The sequence below is a fragment of the Cryptotermes secundus genome, unplaced genomic scaffold, assembly GCF_002891405.2.
Source record: "Cryptotermes secundus unplaced genomic scaffold, Csec_1.0 scaffold629, whole genome shotgun sequence".
NCBI lineage: Eukaryota > Metazoa > Arthropoda > Insecta > Blattodea > Kalotermitidae > Cryptotermes > Cryptotermes secundus.
This window is the reverse complement of record NW_019744122.1, coordinates 367158-387591: the sequence shown is the minus strand read 5'-3', so window position 1 is coordinate 387591 and position 20434 is coordinate 367158. Positions and strand designations below refer to the sequence as shown.

The 20434-nt window shown below is 39.3% G+C and overlaps 1 protein-coding gene across 3 annotated transcripts in view; it reads left to right on the top strand.

Annotated features, from left to right (window-relative positions):
* The window catches only part of LOC117282027 (adhesion G protein-coupled receptor A3), a 50351-nt gene that overhangs the window by 5274 nt on the left and 24643 nt on the right, over positions 1 to 20434 (top strand). For all 3 annotated transcript variants that reach the window (XR_004514116.1, XM_033755477.1, XM_023870071.2), the window contains 8 exons: positions 2497 to 2568; positions 6574 to 6802; positions 9396 to 9574; positions 10583 to 10719; positions 13725 to 13942; positions 15829 to 15984; positions 16912 to 17064; positions 19383 to 19526. Coding sequence is in view for 2 of the 3 variants with exons in the window: in XM_033755477.1 (XP_033611368.1) it covers positions 2497 to 2568; positions 6574 to 6802; positions 9396 to 9574; positions 10583 to 10719; positions 13725 to 13942; positions 15829 to 15984; positions 16912 to 17064; positions 19383 to 19526 (1288 nt within the window). In the remaining variant the exon portion in view is untranslated. The remainder of the gene's footprint in view (positions 1 to 2496; positions 2569 to 6573; positions 6803 to 9395; positions 9575 to 10582; positions 10720 to 13724; positions 13943 to 15828; positions 15985 to 16911; positions 17065 to 19382; positions 19527 to 20434) is intronic.

The following is a 20434-nucleotide window of genomic DNA, read 5'->3' as shown; positions in this document are numbered from 1 at the left end:
TCTGCAAAGATTCCATCTATTTTATAGGAAATGTATTTCGGTTTGAGTGGTAGGATCATATTATATATGTCTGGATTCTGCAATGATGAAAAATCAGCGTTATTGAAGGTAATAGGTGGAAGATGATATTTTAGCCAGGATATCATAAAATCTCTTCTTGAATTTGAGTTAGGTGCTCTGTTTAGTTGTACATTATGGTAGGGAGCTTTATCAATGACAAAGACAATTTTGGGGAAGGTTAGTAATAAGTCGCTCCTTTAACCACTTTTCATAATTGGTCTAGTTCATGTCACTGTGGTAGTCTCCTGTTTTTTGGTGGGATTTGAAGTGGACATAAGCATTAGGGTTGAAACGTTGCTCTCCCCCTGCATGGATAACAATGAGCCGTTGACCTTTGGACACGGGAAAATTATCCCTGGATGGATCCATCACTCCATGCATATGGGGTGGTGTGCGATGAATGAATATAGGTTTCACCCATGTAGAAGTTTGTGCGGCCCTCTTCCCTATATTCTTTAATTTGCCGCAAATACTGAAGACGTTTGGCTCTGATATTATATCGTTCCACCAGTATCTGCCGATTATTTTCTGTTTTCTTCCAGCGGAACCCCAGTTTAAAAATAATTTTCTTTAATGTGGAGATGCATCCCTGAAAATCTAGCGTTTTCTTCAACTTTTTGTGAACTTTTTTCAGGGTAGGTCTCCGTTTTTCGACTATGTAGAAGTCATTAATTGTTGTAAGATTTGAGGCTTTCACGGCGGTGACTATGAAGAAAGCAGTCTTCTGGGATTTGGCACCGTGTATATGTGGTGTTAACCGACGTTTCGGAGGAACGTATCGCCCCCATCTTCAGGGTAGAAGAAAAAGTATAAGAAATCTGTTACCGTTTCTCACGGTGTTGTTGCTTGCAGATTTCTTATACTTTTTCTTCTACCCTGAAGATGGGGGCGATACGTTCCTCCGAAACGTCGGTTAACACCACATATACACGGTGCCAAATCCCAGAAGACTGCTTTCTTCATTAATTGTTCTTTGCACCACAGACTCGTTAAAGTCGTAAGGTAACGTGTCACAATATTTTATGCAGTAATTAGAGAATAATACACTCAAATACGACTCCAAGAGTCAAAACTTTTTAACTTGAGTGTACAAGGAAGAATGCTCTTGAGATATCTGCTTGCACTGAATGCAGATGAATGACTAATCACAACACCCCTCAACTTTCATGAATGGACCTGCCAATCCACTGCACAGCTTTTCCTGGACTGTCACTTCTAAATACTAGAACTTTAAATGCAGTTAACAGAAAAACCCACAGTACTTTTTCTCAAATTAAATTTCAAGCAATTGCAATTTTACCAGTATATAATTTGAAAGCCTGTTATTTCCTCTAAACAGCATTATGTTACACTTGATACCATCTGTTGACAGATCTGTCTGATCTCTTCAGCAACAGAAGTTTTAATGCAGGTCCCCATGGGTGGTAAATGTTTGCCTAGCAGAAAGGCTTGCTCTGTATAATTTCTGTCATAGTATATAGCTATGGTTGAGCCTACTATGTATCTTAGGCTGTTGTAATCAAAATATATTTGAATTTATAATTATTTACTAATTAATATAAAAATATGTGTTTACATTAATTGTATATAAGAATTTGAACATTTGAAAAAAGTCCTGTCATATCAAGCTCTGGTGCCATCAGAATCATTAGGCGAACCACTCCTCTAGTACTAGCTGCCTACTGTTTGAAACCTACTTACTCTTTACCATTACACCCTGCTTAAAACTTGAGCCAACCATGTATAATGTTACATATGCTTGTTTCTGGTACAGTCCAGTTGTAAAGCTGTATGTAGGCCAGCATATTTCAAGTGTTCTGTCATCTGTTTTCATGGTTAATATGAAGAATTGGAAGTAATGAAGTCTTTAATGTTAACAAGTTACCTTCTTTTTTTCAACTGAATATAGTAAAGGAAAATATATGGTTACAGCAAATGTTTGCTTCTAAATGGCTGGGTTAGACGGTGTTGTATGATAGAGGTATTGACTTGCTAACTTGTTATAATACTCATGTAAAAAATAGGACAGATGTGCAGCTTTTTTCAGAAGTTGTAACTCAAAAGGCTTATCTGACAAAAATGTTACAGGAAATTGTCTTCGGGTATATAATGCCATGTAGTCCATTGAAAGTCAACAGCATTTTGGAAGAGCTTGTTGCCTCCATCTTCAGGGTGCTTGCTTTATGCTATTTTTCTTGCTTGTCTTACTCTTCAGCCCTGAAGATGGAGGTGACATGTAAGCTGTTACTTCTAGCATTCAAAATATGAAAAAATGCTAAGTAAATGGCAGTTCAACTTTAGTACAGTCTTAACTATCAAAATATCAGCCAATACTTCTAAGGTTAATAGAAAATTTGCATAAAAGTGTAGCAAATGTAAGTGAAATGCCAGTGTTGAGGAGAAACTAGATTCAGTTCTTTGTCTCTTTTCTTTCAGGGTGTTAGGTCAGAATTCTATTGTCAGGATACAGGCTGGAACATTTGATGAACTGGTCTCCTTGAAGCGGCTGTAAGTATGTCCAGTGTGACTGTTCTCATATACACCATACATATACACTTCTGTTCCTTTTATTGTTATGGACAGTTCTGTGAAATGTACTGCGTGCTCTAACTTTAATATTTTTAGTAAGAAATTCCACACAAAGTACTACATAAAAGATGGGCACTGGGCAACCAGGAGTGTCATGTCCATTGTCACCTGACCACAAGGTTAGCTTCATTTTTTGAAGAATTCCCAGTCTGTTTTAATTTTGAGAACAATTCAAATGAGATTACATTCCTAAATGTATGGAGATAATAGCAGTGATACAAAACATGTCCCTACTGGTTTGACTTCAAGTGCAGGTTCAGTGCAGTATATATGCCCTGTTCAAAAAGTTCTGGAACTATTTTTTATAATTCTTTGGCACATGTCTGCAACTGAGTGAGCTTTGTCTCCTTCGAAGTACTCCCCTCTTGCATTGGCGCACTTCTCCCAATGTCGTTGCATCTTCTGGAAACAGTCCTGGTACACCTTTTTTGGGATCACACATATCTCCATCTGTGAATTTTTCATAATCTCTTGAATCATCAGAAATCATCTTCCTTTCAAGGTGGATTTCAGTTTGGGAAATAAGAAAAAGTCTACCAGAGCCAGGTCAGGTGAGTAGAATGGCTGAGGAAGCACAGTTGTGTTTGTGTTGGCCAAAAAGTCACAAATCAGTAGTGATGCATGAGCTGGCACGTTGTCATGATGGAGGAACCAGGAGTTGTTTCTCCACAACTGAGGTATTTTTCGCCTGACATTTTCTCTTACACGTTTCTGCTATTTTCCACACTGTAAAATTATGATTAGAATGCATGATTTCAGGAACTTATGTAACATGCGTGTGATCACATGATGTTGAAGGCTGTCCCAAATGCAGCTTGTGTGTTGACTGCTGATTGTCTAAAATCACATAAATCGTTCATAACAATGTGGATGGTTCATACACTGATCACCATAAACGATTTTCATCATTTCTGGAGTCTCTGTAAAGGTTATCCCTAATTTGAAGCAAAGTTTAATGTTAATAGGTTGCTCATGAATATTAGCCATCTCGAATATCGCAAGACACACACCACACATAGGTGAACAAATAGCTCTAGAACGATGACTAATCACAGCAGGATGACACAGCAAAAAGGATGATAATTAGGAAGCAGGTGACTGGGCAACATAACTTAAAAAAAAATATTCCTAAGTTGTTGAGTTGGTGCCCCATTTCAGAAGTTCCAACTTTTTGAACAGACCACATATGTAAGATATGATGCCATTTGTGATTGGCTGTGAAGTTTTGTTCCATAAATACAAGGCAGATGAAATGCAATAGGTCTCAAGCCACTTTATGTCATATGTCAGCTCTCCAGGAAGGTTGTAGTATGGGAGCAGTGCTGAATGGCCTGTGAGAGAAAAATGGCCAGCATAAAATAGTCATTAAAAACATGTATAGTCTGCAACCAAATATGCCAGAAATTCTCCCTCTGTGTTGAGCTTTTTAAACTGTGTAATTATGTTGTGTTATTGTGCAGCCAGGTGCACTGAGTTCAGTGATATGAGCAGTTTAACCAGTTGTGGTTTAGAGCTGGAAACCACATGAAGATTTTGGGCAAAGCAAATGCAGGTTTCACTACATCTGGCACAGTTCTCACCAGTATGTATTCTGCAGAGCAGAGCCCAGGTAGCTCAGTCAGAGTAGTGACTAGCTATGGACTGGACAGCCAGGTTTGATTCCTGGCAGGAGCAGTGACTTCTTTTCATCACTGCATCTCTTCTAGCCCTGTAGGCTATCCAGCCTCCTATCCAGTAGGCACAGAGGGCTCTTTCCATGGGCATAACGTGGCCTGATCGTGAAGTGGACAACCCACCGCTATTTAGTGCCATTGTTATAAATGTGTGTGCTTATACCTCTATTTAGTGGCCTCTGTAGTCTAGAGGTAACGTTCCCACCTCGTGACTCAAGGTACGCGGGTTCAAACCCGGCGGAGGTTGTGGAATTTTTAAGGGCGGAAAAATTCAGAGAACAAGTCCTCCAGGAGGGACTTTAAGCAGTGGGTCCCATGTCGTAACTTTACGGCACGTAAAAGAACCTCATGTCACAAGGGGACCACTGAGCCAAATTCAGGACATTTCCCACCCAACAGTAGTCTCTAATGCCTCTGGTAGATGGGGGAAGCATCGAGATACCGCTGAGCCAGTAGAGGCCGAACTTGCTGGCTGAGTCGGGACTGATGGCACACACCAGTACCGGTAGGGAATAGAGACTGGTAGAATATCATAGGGGTATGCACAGTGGACCAACAGTTGGTCTAAGTGCATGGGGAAAACCCACCCTCTCCAATACAATACAATATACCTCTATTTCACTGTACATACAGGTGTCCAGATGTAAGGTATCCAAAATAAAATAATTATAGCTCAGAAAGCTTTTATTATACACATTTATGGGTTACACCACTACAAAGGGAAACTACCAAAGTTTATTTCTGAGTATATAACTTTCTCAATAAATTTCAACATGGGCTACCTTGGTGGGACAACAAATATCCAGATGATCCAGCATGTTTGGTGTTACCGTAGGCACAGCATCCCTTATGTGGGCTTTCAGGTGTTGCAGGTCGTTAATCCTAACCTGGTAGACAGTGTTCTTCACATAACCACACAAGAAAAATCCACTGGGGTTAAATCTGGGGACCTAGGTGGCCAAGCGATTGATTCACTTCTGCCGATCCATCTCCCAACCATCACGCTGTCCAAGAGATTCCTAACATGGTGGCAGAAATGTGGCGGTGCATGTGCGTAAGCCGGGCATGGAAAAAGAACTTATAGGGTTTTCCTTTCCGATGACATAAACCGGATATGTGTATGACAATTACTTTCTGAGGTATAAATTTTTTATTTTGGATACCTCTCATCTGGACACCCAATATTCTTGTATGTGATACATATCTAATTAAGCAGAAAACCTTTGCATTGTGCGTTCTGAATGATCAGTGCCTGGTGTCTCAAAGAATGTGTAAGGAATGTAAGTTTTGAGGTTTTCATGGCGATGACTATGAAGAAGGTTGTCTTCTGGGTTTTGGTGCCGTGTATTATTCGTTTTGGCCGATGTTCCTCTGAAACGTCGGCCAAAACGAATAATACACCTACTGCTCTGTATTCACAAGCCATTCACCTGCTCTGAAGATGGAGGTGATACGTTCCTCCGAAACGTTGGCCAAAATGAATAATACACAGCACCAAAACCCAGAAGACGACTTTCTTCAATGTGTAAGGAAGTTGGAACATTTCTGACACTGGTTTATTAAGTACAGAAAACTGTTCCCCAGACATATTCATTTCCAGGATTGGAATGTTTGGTAGCAGTTGAACTGCTTTACCAATTAATGTGGTGGGTGTTTATGTTTTCATTATATAAATTTATGAGGTCATGTCAGACTCACCATATGTTCACTGATACTAATGATTGCATATTAAAGAAGCTGGTATCAAGTATCTGTGCTAGAAGTTGTTTGTAGGATTCATTTCTTTTCATATAAATTTATTATATCAGTACTTTTCATTGAGTTGAAGTTGCTCTAAATTTGAGGTTCTCAGAAGACTTAAACTCTTCCAATTTTATGAAGAGCAACTCATTGTGAAGATAATTTATGCATGGCAAAATATAGGTCTCATTAATATTTACAATTTTTATTTGGAACATTTTTAAATACAGCTCATATTTAAATACGTTAATAGAATAAACTCTATTCATCAGTGAAGTAAAATACAGTTCATTAGCTTTGACAGAAGTGGAACAATCACTGCATTGCAATGTTGTAATTGGTAGTCATGTCTTTCAACAGTAGATTTGTAGATTTTTACCTGTAGCAAATAAACATCAACACCAAGAAAGTAAGCACAATTTCAGAGAACCTGTTTTGGCAAATGTAAACACTATGTAATTTGGGTACACATTTCCCCTCTTGATAACATGTTTCTTATGTTGCCACCTAGGGACCTCTCAGGCAACCCTCTGGTATGTGACTGTGAACTTAGATGGCTTCTGGAGTGGGTTCAGAATGTGTCTGTAAAATTAACATCATCACCAAAATGTGGAGGCCCCCCTGCTTTAAGAGGACAGCCTATCCGCAAGCTGCAGCTAGATACAGATTTACATTGCAATTGGACTTCTGCTGGATCACACAGTGGAACTCTGTTGGAACTGAAGCCAGCTCATAGTCAGGTATGAAAATGGATGATTTCAGTTATGAGATTATCTGTTTATGTTGCTTTCACTTCTGAGCTTTTTACTTTCCTCGCCTCTACCCATCATGCAAGAGTGAGGTTCTGTTATTCCCAACATTGATGGTCCACAAAGTGACAAATTTATTTGCATAATTTACATATCTTTACCTTCAGACAGTAATTAAGTGCCTCATTCCTGCCTCCCCTCCAACTTTTAGCAATACATTTTCAGTTAAGTATATTGTGACATGTTGCGCAACGGAGGACCCCTACCTCTCCAGCAGCACGTGGCGATAACGTAGCGCTCGTAATATGCGAGTCATCACCCCGCTACTCTCCCTGCGGTGACGTGCCGAGCGGAGCCGAAGTGTGCCGAGTGGAGCTGAAGTGAGCCGAGCGGAGCCGAAGTGAGCCGAGTCCCCGCAACCTGGTAGCTGTGCAACGTGAGTCAAGAGCGGTGACGTCACCAAGGGATATCGCGGTTGCTAGGCAGCAGTCAACAACTCCGGACAGCGATACTAGAAACATGGCACCAGACGACAATGGTCCAGAACGAGGCTACATAAGGAGCAGCGAAGGCTATTCAGAGTTCGTCCTCGAGCTACCTCCGAGTTAGTTCTGAGTTAGCCAGCAACCAGTCAGTTGTATTCTGGCACTTGGAGTGTAGTATTTGTGATACTGCAGGTAGCAGTAATTGTGAATCTGCAATTTGGGTGATTGTAAGTACGAATGTGAAATAAAATTCGCTACATCAAATACGGCGTGAAGTTATTTGTCGCGTTATACACCCAATACATTACAATATATTAATATAATTAATTAATTAATCACATAATCTGTGCCTTTGTGTATTACCCCTCTCCTATTTATGTATTGTCAGAAAAGATGCATATCAAGGCTTTAGAAACATGCACACATGTGATCACACTTGATCAACACATTAAATAGGCCAAGGGCACCTGTCATTGTCATTGGGCAGGTGGCGAGACATAGACTGCTGGGGCGGAAGGGAAAGAGGCAGAGGCTAGGAGGCATCCACTGTGGTAGAACTCTCAGTTGATCACATCCATCTACTTTTTTTCTCCTGGCATATGTGCAAAGTGTGAGCAAATATGGTAGATTTTTAGAATGATGTGAACTTTGAACAATGGTGGGGCCCTGGTATTTGTCATATTCACAGATTTTTTACTATGTCAGAGGTGAGAGATGGGTAAGGGATGCAGGAATGTCTGCATATGATCCTGGTGGATTAAAACCAAATGCTTTTTGGAGCCCCAAAATCCTATTCCTAGTTTATCACGTCTCTTACATGAGATTGTCTTAAGGTGTGTTGGCTCTACCCTGACGATGGAAGCAGCAGGTTCCTCCAAAGCATTAGTACCTGTCTACCAAATTACACAGTTATCACATTTCAGAAGACAGTCTTCATAGTTATCCCTAGGAGAAGTTGTTGAGACTTTTCATTCTGTGTTTATAAAGCACAGGTGAAATTTTTTTAATTGGTTTCAAAAGTTGAAAGCATACACATGTATGCACACATGTAGAGCATGGTGACCTCGTAAGTCTGCTTTTTTCTTATTTTCCTTAAATTAGGAGGGAGTGAGATAGGGAAGGAACCACTGGCTATTTCTACAACCTTCTTTCACTTCTGGCTGCTACTTAATATCATCTCAGTGAAAGAAAAATACAAATGAACCAGTAAACAGTTCCAGTGAATCTCAGTGGTTATGTATTAAGGAAATAAATGGAATGCAGGCACTGAATGAGGCCTGTAACATGCATAGCTTTTCCTTGCTTAGACAGCCAGCAAATAATATGTGGTATAAGGCCAGTAAGGACTGCCTCTGGTCTAGTGGTCAGAGTTCCTGGATACAGATCCAGAGGTTGGGGTTCAGTTCTCTTCAGTACTAGATTTTCTGAGAAACAGTGGGTCTGGAACGGGATCCACTCAGCCTTGTGAGGATAATTTAGGAGCTAGGAAATAGCAGCTCCGGTCTAGAAAACCGAAATTAATGGCTGAAGGGATTTGTTGCGCTGACCACGCAACACCCTCCATCTGCTAAAGTTGGCACTAACTTCACCGACAAGTTGTGGTCGCTCGGTCAGTATAGTTCACTTGTTGACTAAAACCACAGAGTATTTTTTTTATAAAGAAATTAAGAAATGAATATATAAAGAATAATAATTAAACATGTGCAAATACTTTGGGTAAAGCAGGAGGTTTTGCTGCTAATTCAACTGAAACAACTCAGTGAATACCCAAAAGTTAAATGCAATAGATGAAGCTAAAAATCAGGTATAGAATTTACCAGCCAAAAAGAATTTAAAAGCGAACTGCCAACCATTGTTGCAGGTTTGAAATCTAAGACATGAGTGAACTTATAGCCTGTTGATAGTGATGTATATAAGGCCAAGGCCCAAAGGTGGAGGGAGAAAATGAAAACCTCCAGGTAAGAGTGCAAGAAGGGAATGGGGTGATTAGGAGGGGAGGTGACAGCTGGCTTGGAAAAATGTTGCTTCTGAGCCAGCCCACACAGCTCATCTGTGATAAATAATGAGACAAAACTTTAATAATTTTCTGTACTGATCAGGTTGTGTTTGCTGGTGATTCCCTGAAACTGCGATGTCGGGCTCCAACTGCAGGGACTATGGTAGGGGAAAGGAGCATCGCTCATGTGGTTTGGATGTGGGGCAGTCAGGATCCAGCTAAAGTATTTGACAAAATCCGTGTTGAAAACCGTTACATTGCGGATAGTGGTTTGGTTGAAAGGTATGTTCTGCTTTCAAAGTATTAATGTTGTTAATTAAAAATGCAGGTCTCTGTTCTCACCATTGCACACAGACATGATGTTTGAAGCATACTTTGTGTTACTGAGCATTTCTTAATACAGGAGTATGAAAAGGGAACTTCCTCAGTATAGGGTTCAGTGAAGGAATGCTGGTATATCAAATTGAAGTATTTATTGAATACAGTAAGGTAAAATATAGCAAAAGCAGTCGTGACATACAAGCAGTGCAAAACTATGGACCATTAGACCAGATGTGTTGAAAAGTAGGTCACTTATATAGAAAAATGCTATAAGTAAGGACTTTGTGATTATTCTGTGAAGTCTGTTATAAAATTACTTGTAATTGTCATTAAACTGTGTTTAGTTAGTTGATTACTTAATGATGCCATCATTATTGAGACTATTGGATGGTAAATGGTTAATGAAAGATTATTTGGAAAGTGTTTGGGAGGATGCGGTTATATCCTAATTGAGATACTAGCTAGAATTTCTCTGGAGGAGCTGAGATAAGTTATGTAACATCCGTCAGGATAACGGGCGTCTCAGCTGATATTTGAACCTACCACCTTCGGAATACAGGTCTGAAGCATAACAGCTAGACTGACCTGTTCAGTCACTTGCCTTTGTGTATGACAGAAACTGATAGTATACTTCTTAATATTTACCTCTCAGTGCTCTGCCAACTGAAATATCCCCAAATGTCATTGCAGGAAGTGTGTTAGTGGTTTACCATTTGGTTTAGTGTACTAAGAAAGCAGAAAGCCTGAAGTCACATTTATGATGAACTTCACCCCTACTTGCAATTCTAAATTTTATATTTGATGTGTATACATTCTTAGTTTTCACATATGTAATACCCTAGAAATATTAATGCATGTCTTTGAGAGGCCTAGAATCATTTTGTCTCTTAGCTTCAGTAATTCTTCTGATCCCTGATTATCTGGACTTCTATAAATGCTACAGAATATTTGTATATTAAAAATTTTCAGCTCACTTAGTATCAAGCATCTTCAGCATCATCACAGTGGGAAATGGAATTGTCGGCTTGTGTCAGAAGAAGGAAATCACACAGAAACCATTTCTGTGATTGTTATCTCAGAAGATACTCAATATTGTTCGCAGATAGGTAATAAACTGTTCAGGTTATTTCTTTACACTGTATTTATGGTACTACAATTTTTCTGCTTTTTTAATGTGGTAATAAGGTTGTAATGCTGAATTAACAGTTAGAATGTGTCCATTTTCATATAGCTTCTGCTTTGATAGTTATTGAAACAGTCATGAATTAGTCTTTTATCAAGTCTGCTAACTTTTAGTGATGTTAATAACAATACAACACTAAGGTTTAAACAAGGTCTTTGGGTAGCGCTCATACATTCTGCTTTCCTGTTGAATCAGTTTCTATTTCAACTAGACTTTATGTTGAATAGTTCCATCTTCTGGGTTCAGTGTTATGTAGTGTGTTGAATGTCGGTAAGGCCCTGTTTGCTACCTGCTTCATGTTGGTTTCTTCAATCTTTGACCCTGAAGATGAATGTGATATGTTCCTCTGAAACATCAGTTGACTTTCACTAGACTAAATTATATTAGCCCCAGAAGATAGAACTTTTCTGTCACCACTCTTAGGACCACAAATCCAACAGTGCTTATGTTGTTAATGCCATTGCCTTAACACAAGTCACATGTTTTTCCAGTATTTGTTATCATACATAATCAGTTGACACTCTTGTGACTCCAGTCTTATAAGTTTGTGCATCCAACATATTGTTATTACTGATTGTACGTAATTAAAAAGTACAGTGTAGTGTGGCTCCAAATGGCACAATATCCGTACCAGAGTTCATATAAATCAGCCAACTGGTTCAAAACTTGAAATGGATGATAAACATTGGGAGTGTGATTACTTTCTAAGCCTGCTTGTTTGCTTATTATGGAAGGAAAACAGCCTAAAATCAGTGCGAGTGTAACAATATTTGTTCCTTCTTGAAATTATCACAGCGATACAAAAAATTGAGGAATAATTTAACTTCATTCAAGTCTGTAGTATTTTTTGAACTGTGAAGTTAGATAGTTTTTTTTTAATTCGCTTAGTGGGGGGTGGAGTCCAGCTGGGTCCACTCGGCATGGCTGCCACTGATTGGCCTATTGTACCTGCCCCGGGTGATTATAATGATGGAGAATTTGGTGGAATAAAGATTGGCAGGGGAAACTGAAGTACTTGGAGAAAACCCGCCCCAGTGCCACTTTGTCCACCACAGATCCCCCTTGACCAGACCCAGGATTGAACCCGGGCCACCACGGTGGGAAGCCAGTGACTGACTGCTTGAGCTATGGTGCAACCAAATTACATAGTTTCTCATACATAACCAGTTGTACTCACAACTGATCAGTTATTAGGAACCATCCTTCAGAAGCATAAGTCCCTGTCACTAATTGCTGCAGACCTGCAATGCCTGAAGAAATTATAAGTTGAACCAAGTGTTATGTGTGTGTATGTGTGTATATATATATATAAATATATAGGCCAGTTCTGAACCCAACCAAGTATCCTGACACTTTGTGCATGCTGTTTTTTTTTTTTTTTGAGTGGTAAATCCAAGCTTCAAAATGCTGAAAGTTCTCAACCTTTAAGTGTGACATGCAGTTCTTTTATTTTGCCTTGCTCATTAATTCTTTCTTCAGTGTGACTGATAATTGATGATCAAAGCAGAAGCTATGAAATTCTTGGCTTTCCATGGCATGCTTAAAGACTGAGAACTTTCAGCAGTGATTTTTCCTGGCAAACGATCAAGAAGAGCATGTTTTCTGAATCTTCATCCTATGCATTGCACATTTGTTAGTGTGTCATTCCATTATCTCACTTCATATAGAGCAGCTTTTGTATTTGTTCTTCAGAACAGTGAATAGTGTCAGAGTCAAACCATACCATCTTCCTGTTTTGCTCTTTGACAAACTATCAAGCTTTCAGAGAGAGGTGTATTAAGTAAAGCTTCATATTCAAGTCTGAGCGCTTGTATATCTTGTCACAATTAAGACTGAATACTTGTAACTTTACACACAGCACAATCACAGAAATATTTCTGAGTCTGACTAGCCAAGCTACATAATAGTACTGAAACAAGATCCAGGAGTGAGGTTCAGATGATGTCACAGTATAGATTCTTATTAGCTAAATTTTGGAGGGAACTCTACCTTGAAGCCGTCAAGTGTATGTCTGAAAATATCAGATGGCCTTGCAACTTAACTAACTTGGCTATTATTGTTTGATCATGTATTAAAATGAACTTTTGCTTCAAAATCGTTCCCTTAACATTCTTGAAAGTAGGCTTTCTTCTTGACTAGGTAGAGGCACAGAGTGTAGGTTGATGGTACCTTCATGGACTGTGCTATAAATAGCTCGAGAAGCAAACTGGAAGAACAGTTGATGCAGAAGTTATGGAAAAAGTCATAGCTAGTTAAGAATTTATTTTGATGTATAAATGTCAGAAAATTGTTCCTGTTTTATGTTGGATTGTTCAGTGTATGTAAGTTGACGAGTGCACTATTGCACAGCTATTTGCATATATTTAATGACAGTAACTACATCCGCTGGAATTGTAATCCTTATGGATATATGGTGGACTAATAAATGAATGAACGAATGAGTGTGCTGATGGTTTTGTATGCTGTAAGTCATTCTTCTGTTGCAGTTATACTGCCTTATTTTAATCCAAAACATTTTTTTTTATTCTAGCAATAGTACATCGTTAACAATTCTAAACTCATAATATTTTGTATTGTCCCTGCCGTTTCTGTGTGTGTGTGTGTGTGTGAGATGAACAAAGTAACTCTCTGTTAGCTTGGGTAGCTGATTTACCTACTCAAGAAATTCCCCCTTACAAAATTCAAATGCATTCTCAGAAGCCTGCCATTTTACCTTTTCACTTTGGCCAGTCCACACATTCGTGCACTGTTTGTCTCAGATTCATTTTATTATTATCCTTCCATCTACATCTACCTCTTTTAAGCAATTCTTGATCTTGAGATTTTCCAGCACAACGTTTGTTTTCTCCATTCATGCTACCCAGTGCATGACCAGCTCTATGATTGCAGGAAAGAAATAAGCAGATAATATATTTCTCTTTTGGGCAGTGACCTCAAACAACAAAGGTGTATACACATGGCCAAAGACAGTTGTAGGATACACAGTGGAGCTTCAGTGTCAGGGAGAACAGCTGACCAGTATGGGGTTTAGACCCCCTCTCAGGGCTCAGTACACCTGTACAGAGTCTGGAGTTTGGGAAGGGCTCAATACAACAGTATGCCCTTATGTGAGTGAGACCACCAAGATTTTGGAGCAATTTTCTAAGGTATGTTCTTGTTGACACTTTTCTGTAATCGTGTTTTAATGTTTACTGTTCAGAGGTATACAGATATTCCTTGTATCTGATGAACATTATATCTCAAAATAATTATTTACTTCAGATATTGTTCTGTGTCACTATGGAGTATATGTGTATTAGGATAGAAATTACTTGATCTTGTACTTGTGGGAATGCCTCTTACGTGTGTGTATGTTGTTTATAACCATCTATGTACAAAAATGTCTCTGTCTTTTGTGTTGAAATGAAAGACCTTCTAAAGCTGTATGCTCAGGAAAGCCCTGCTATTACAAATATGCCCATTAGTGATGAATTCACCATAAGATGCATTATTTGATACACTGTCTTTTCAGTAATATTGTCACATGAGTGAGTTAATATATATAGGGTTTGGATTGGTAATTGTGTTTATTGAACTCTTACAGCTCTGTGACCACAAGTTTATAACTGTTTCACTAATTCACACACTTTACTGTTCACTAGAGCAGCCTAATATGTCTTCTCCAGCCTTCTGGTAACTCCTTCCTGCAGTTGATGTTCGCCATGGGTTCCTAACTGTCCTGCTTATAACTTCTCAGCACAGACAAAACAGAAAACATTGTTCCTCTGTTGCTGTTTACAGGCCATTGCCTACTTGTTTGTTTCATGGTCATTGCCTAGCAACGGGTCTATATGCTACACTATGTAATATTATGGTGTATAGACCCATTGATAAGGGGTGACTCTGTCAACAGTGACTGTTTCTGGGCAACCCCTTGGTAAGCACGTTCCTGCGGCAGCAATAGAGTTACTTTTGTAAATGGGGTGTTTCTTCGTGGTTTATGCCAAGATGTTATAAGCAAGGGGCAAAGTCAGTTGTTAAGCAGTTCTGCATGAGAGGCTGTGAAGACAAAGACAGAACCTGAGCATGTGAAGCTGAAGTATCTCCACTGTTAGAAGCCATTGCCAGGGAATGGCTGGTGAAGACACAGCAGGTTGGAAAAAACTTAGCGGGTGCTGTGGAGATTAGCGGTGGTTCTCTAATTGCTTGTAGTTCCCAGTTGTGTATAAGTGTTCAGTAAGTCCATTCACTAATTCAAACCTTGTCTGTAGTCACACACACATACTACATGGCAGTAGTGTCAAACTGTGTGGCTGTAGCAAGTGGTGTGTCAGGAAAAGGAGCATATAAACTGAAGTAATTTAAGATCAGCATTCTGTAACAATAAAAAAATGAAGTAAAGCTGTCCCTGTAACAGGCCGTGTGAGACATCGAAGCTCAGATCCCTGGTACTCATTTCTGTTAGAGGCTGAGTTGACCCCATGTCCGTAGTACAGCTGGAAGGATTAGGTCAATTGAGAAATCCAATGACCTAATCAGGATTGCACTTGCAGGCTTCCAACTTTTAGCATAGTGCCTCAACCAATTACACCACCACGTGCCCCTTCTGTAGCAACAGGAAAACTTTTACACTGATAGTTCTGATTTGAATTTTCATGCCTTTACTGATCAGGTCATATGTGCGGTACTTAATTTATTTTGGTTACTTAATTTTGAATACTTCTGTCCTCTTTCTGCTGTGTATGTTATTTGCAGTGAGGGCAATTTAATTAGAGTGGCATTGTGAAGTCATTTCTGTACACAACAGATGTCTAATCTGGCTTGAAGCACATGATTTTTACCACATGACAAGAATGGAAACTCATAAAGTTCATTTATTTCATAATTACTGGTCTTTTCTTCTTTCCTTCCTTCCTTTTGCTTTTTATGTATAAATGCTGTTTTGCCCTGTTACACATACTTTTTTATGACTCACATGAAGCAAGAATATCTTAAGTCTCCATGTTTTTTTACATATTTTATAATTGAGTTCACATTTTCTGAATTGTTATAGGTAAACCTAAGTGTGGCAAAAGGTAGTGTGCTGGAGAGTGCAAAGCGGTTAAAGAACTTCACTATCAGTGGGAAACAACTTCAAGATAAAATGGATGTGGTATTCATCTCTAAAACTATTGAAAATTATTTGGAATATGTTACAAAAGAGAGAGAGGTAATTATGTGAAGAGTGGAAAGGTGTGCTCTGTAATGTAGTACATAAAGTCATCAGTGACATTCTTTGAAGTTTGATTAAGTTGGGAATAATGGAATGCAAATTAGTTGAATGTTTTCCACACTGAATATTAACAATACTGTGAAATGGCTTATGGATTACATGGAAAAGTCCATTTACTGATTCATGTAAACTGAGTTTTTCATGGATCAGCATAGTTAAGAATTTGAGCTCCTCACCCACATGTGATGGAAGTTTCCCATATCGAATTCCAACAAAATCTGGGCTGTAAGGGAAAGTCAATTTGTGGCATTGTGTTAACCAGACTTTGTTATAAGTCGCTAAGGCTGGAAATCTGAATTGCCAAATAACATTTGGTGGGAATGTCCTATATCATATTTCAACAATATCTGTGAGATAGTTTTTTTTGGATACATGACAGTCAGTTTGTGGCTTTGTATAAACCAGACTTTATTATGAATCAGTTTGTCTGAAAATTGTAATTGCTTAACAACTTTTAGTAAAAGTCTCCCATGTTCTATTTGAAGAAAATCTGCAGTGGTGTAGGCACTGAAACTTTGTCAGACAAGTATGATCTTCGTGTAAGGAATTTTTAATCTTTTCTTTTGTAAAGAACACCAAAGAATGTGGAAAGTAATTTCACACCAAAATCATACTTCACATTTATTTTATGAGGAATTGGACAGCATTTGTGTAGCTCAGGATCATGACCACTAGCAGGTTTGAATATTAGTGGTGCTGAATCTTCAGGTTCTGCTACCAGAGTTAGATAGAAAGCACATACAGTCAGTATGTTCATAGAGTTGCGGCACCCACCTTGCATATTTAGAAAGTAGAGCAATGAAAGGGTTACTGACTGGTGATAACAGCTTGTAGTGACATTATGATTTGTTTGTAATATTGTAGTTGGGTTCACATCTTGTGGATATTGTAAGTACACTTATGCACCTGCCAAAAGAATTGCTGGCTGCAGCACAGGAGGAGGATAATGCATGCTCTCGCTTAGTAAGGGCTGTGGAGGCGGTGGCAGAGTTCAGCCCTTCATTGCAATCACACAAGGTATGCACATTACCCTACACTTTACTGTGTACTGCCATACATTGTGATAATCATGTGAAAATAGTACCAACTCTAGTTGATAAGGTAGAAATAACTGTATCCTGCTGTGTAGTATCCGGTGTTTACTGATTTACCTTCAGGAGGTACCTGTGTCAAATCAAGGTCAAGAGCCATATACCCTCACTGAGATTTTTCATTGTTTTACTCAGTTCCTCCAGTAAAATGCTGGGATAGTGTCTAGAAAAGGCTTTGACCCTCTCCTACCAGAGTGAATTTTAGGAAAAGCATAACAACATTACAACTCGGTGTGAAGGAAATGGAAAATTTTACTGCACAGGTTGTATCCTAGGGTTAAGTTCTGAATGTTCATTTGTTACTTCATGGGAGTCTTATTATACATTTGTGGGTGGTGTGTTGTTTCAGCAGAAATACTGTACCTATTGTTTTATAATCTTGCAGTGTATAACTGAAAGTACCAGTCCCTTTAAGTCATTAGCAGCAGTTCCAGACGGAGTCATTAATGTCATCTACTTGGAAAATGTATTGATTTAAATTAAATAGCACCATATAAATCAAAAGGAAAGGGAAGTTTTAAATTAATTCTGCACTTTTAAGTACAAAAATATTATTTTTTTTTATCATAAAGTTCTATTGTGACCCTTATGCAAAGCTGATGATTGTACATGTAAGCTTGGTATGTACATTTCTTGACATACATAGGTAAGTCAATAAGAAAGTTACAAATGGATATAGAACTTAAACAAATAAGAGTACTGATTTGAAAATGCTTTTATTTCTCAACATAATCTCCCTGTACATTGAGGCACTTATCCCATCGTTTCACAAGCCCCTGAAAACCAGCAGCATAAAATTCTTTGGGCTGCTGTTGGAACCAGGCAGTGAATTCCCTTTCTACAGCTTCATCATCGGGAAAATGTTCAGCCAAAAGATGATGTTTAAGAGGGCCAAACAAATGGAAGTCGCTGGGAGCAAGGCCGGGGCTATATGGAGGATGGTCGAGGATTTCCCACTTGAAATTTCGCAGCGTCTCATTTGTCCTGTTGGCAGTATGGGGACACGCGTTATCATGCAAGAGCAACACACCTTTGGTGAGGAGTCCTGGTCGCTTCCGTTGAATGGCCTTATGAAGTTTCCAAGCAACTTCATTTGTTCGGCCCTCCTAAACATCATCTTTCGGCTAAACATTTTGCTGACAATGAAGCTGTAGAAAGGGAAGTCACCGCCTGATTCCAGCAACCCAAAGAATTATATGCTGCTGGTTTTCAGGGGCTTGTGAAAGACTGTGCCCATCACCTTCGCAGCTGATGGCACTGTCTTTGCCTTCTTTTTTGATGGAGGATGCAAATGGTGCCATTCCATACTCTCCCATTTCATTTCAGGCTCGAAATGGTGAAACCAGCTTTCCTCACCTGTCACAATACAGAGCAAAAAATCATCGCCTTCGTGTCGATATCTCTGCAGTAGTTATGAGGTGATGGCTTTTCGCTGACCTTTGTGGTCTTCAGTCAATAACTGCAGGACCCAATGAGCACAAACTTTCCTATAGCCCAAGCTTTCAATCATCTCCTGTACTGCACTGTGCCCTATTCCAAGTTTTTGGGCTATTGTGTCCACAGTCACACGCATGTCATCTTGAATGATCTATCCACTCTTTCCTTATTGCGTTCAGTTGAGGCTATTCGAGGACGACCGCTCCAAGGCTCATCTTCGATGCTGGTGTTCCCATCTTTAAAATGTTTCACCCATCTTAGAACACTGCTCACGCCCATGCACACACTTCCATAAGCACGCTGAAGTCTCTGGTGAATTTCTGCAGCAGGGAATTCCTCTTTCACAGGAAATTCGATGACAGCACGCTGGCAAAACGACATATCATCGGACATTTTGTTAGGAATGATACTTTTCACGTGATGCAAGCTGTTGCCGTCACAGGACACTCAAGGTTAACACAACAGCTGGTTCCACCTACCACCATACTCTCTTTTCATCTGCTGTTCCCAGGTTGCATGCAAAAAAAGTTGCTCATGACTTTTGGTACGACCTACGTACATTGAAACCCCCATTTATGGCTTCCTTGGGGAACAGTGGTTTTGGACATTAAACTGAGGAAAGCATTAAATGAAGAAAATCTGAAACTGAGATTATTGTCTTGGGGACATTGAAACTTAAACCTTAAATGAGGAGAAACCTTAATCAAGCAACATTAATTGGGGGTTCCACTGTATGTATGCTTGTCCCGACTTTTTACTGTGTATACATTTCTGAGCTATTGTTCTAATAAAATAAATTCATTGCAGTCAAACCTTGCTGTGGAAGAATATCGTGTGAACAGAGAAAGATTCAATGGTCTTTCATGCACTTGGTATACACCTTCAGGAAAGAATCCTGGTCGCCTGTTCCACTGTTCTACAAGCAATGCAACAGCCGTAGTTGGGTCTAAGGTATGTTGTTTCACCTAACGTTTCATATTTCATGGTCACACTCTTCAGCCCATTTTATTACGTCATTTAAATTATTAAGGGGTAGATGGACAAAAGATGAAGCCTGGACGTAACAAGACAGAAATATGTCATTTAAGTTGAAAATCGTGTGTGTTTAAACCATTTGGAAACTGGATACAGGTGGAAGGCTAATGAATGTTAGTGAAAGTGAATATGATAGTGTGAACTGGATTGAACTGGCAAGGACAAGGCCTGATGGTCATATTGACAGTAACGGTGACTAGTTAGAGCATTTTTATGTTGTACCGTTAACATGTACCTAACATAACTACTTCAAATAAGCCTTGTATTAGATTCTATTCTCAGGTATTTCGCTGATTTTTCTTTGTTTTACTCTTCTTCCATTTAAGATTGGCACCTCTGGTCATTATCCCTGTTGGAATTTCTGAGGTTTTTCATGGTGTTCATGTTCATTTCAGGTCAATGTCTAGATATTAACTTGAAGTCAGCCACCACTGTTTACTCTGCAGTAATTTCAGTCCTCTGTAGAATCACTCATCTTATTCATTGCTGCATAACCTTGCATGAGATTTGGCAACATTAAATAACTGTCATAAATGCAGATAGATAAGTAATATATTATGCATCTCTGAGTAATTACAAATGGCCACTGTTTACATTACCATCCGACATGTTGCAGGGTGTGTCCAGTGGTGTATTGTACCTTACTGCCTGTAGACTCACATGGGATACTCTTAGTGTGATCCCATGCATTGCAGCCCTTCTGCCAGTAGCTTCACTTCCGTAGGCATAGCCTGCTGTTTTGTTAAAGGCACACAGCCCTCTTCACGAAGTTTAGGTGGCGGCCTTCTTGAGTTAAGAGATTCTGGATATCAGAGAAAGGAAGA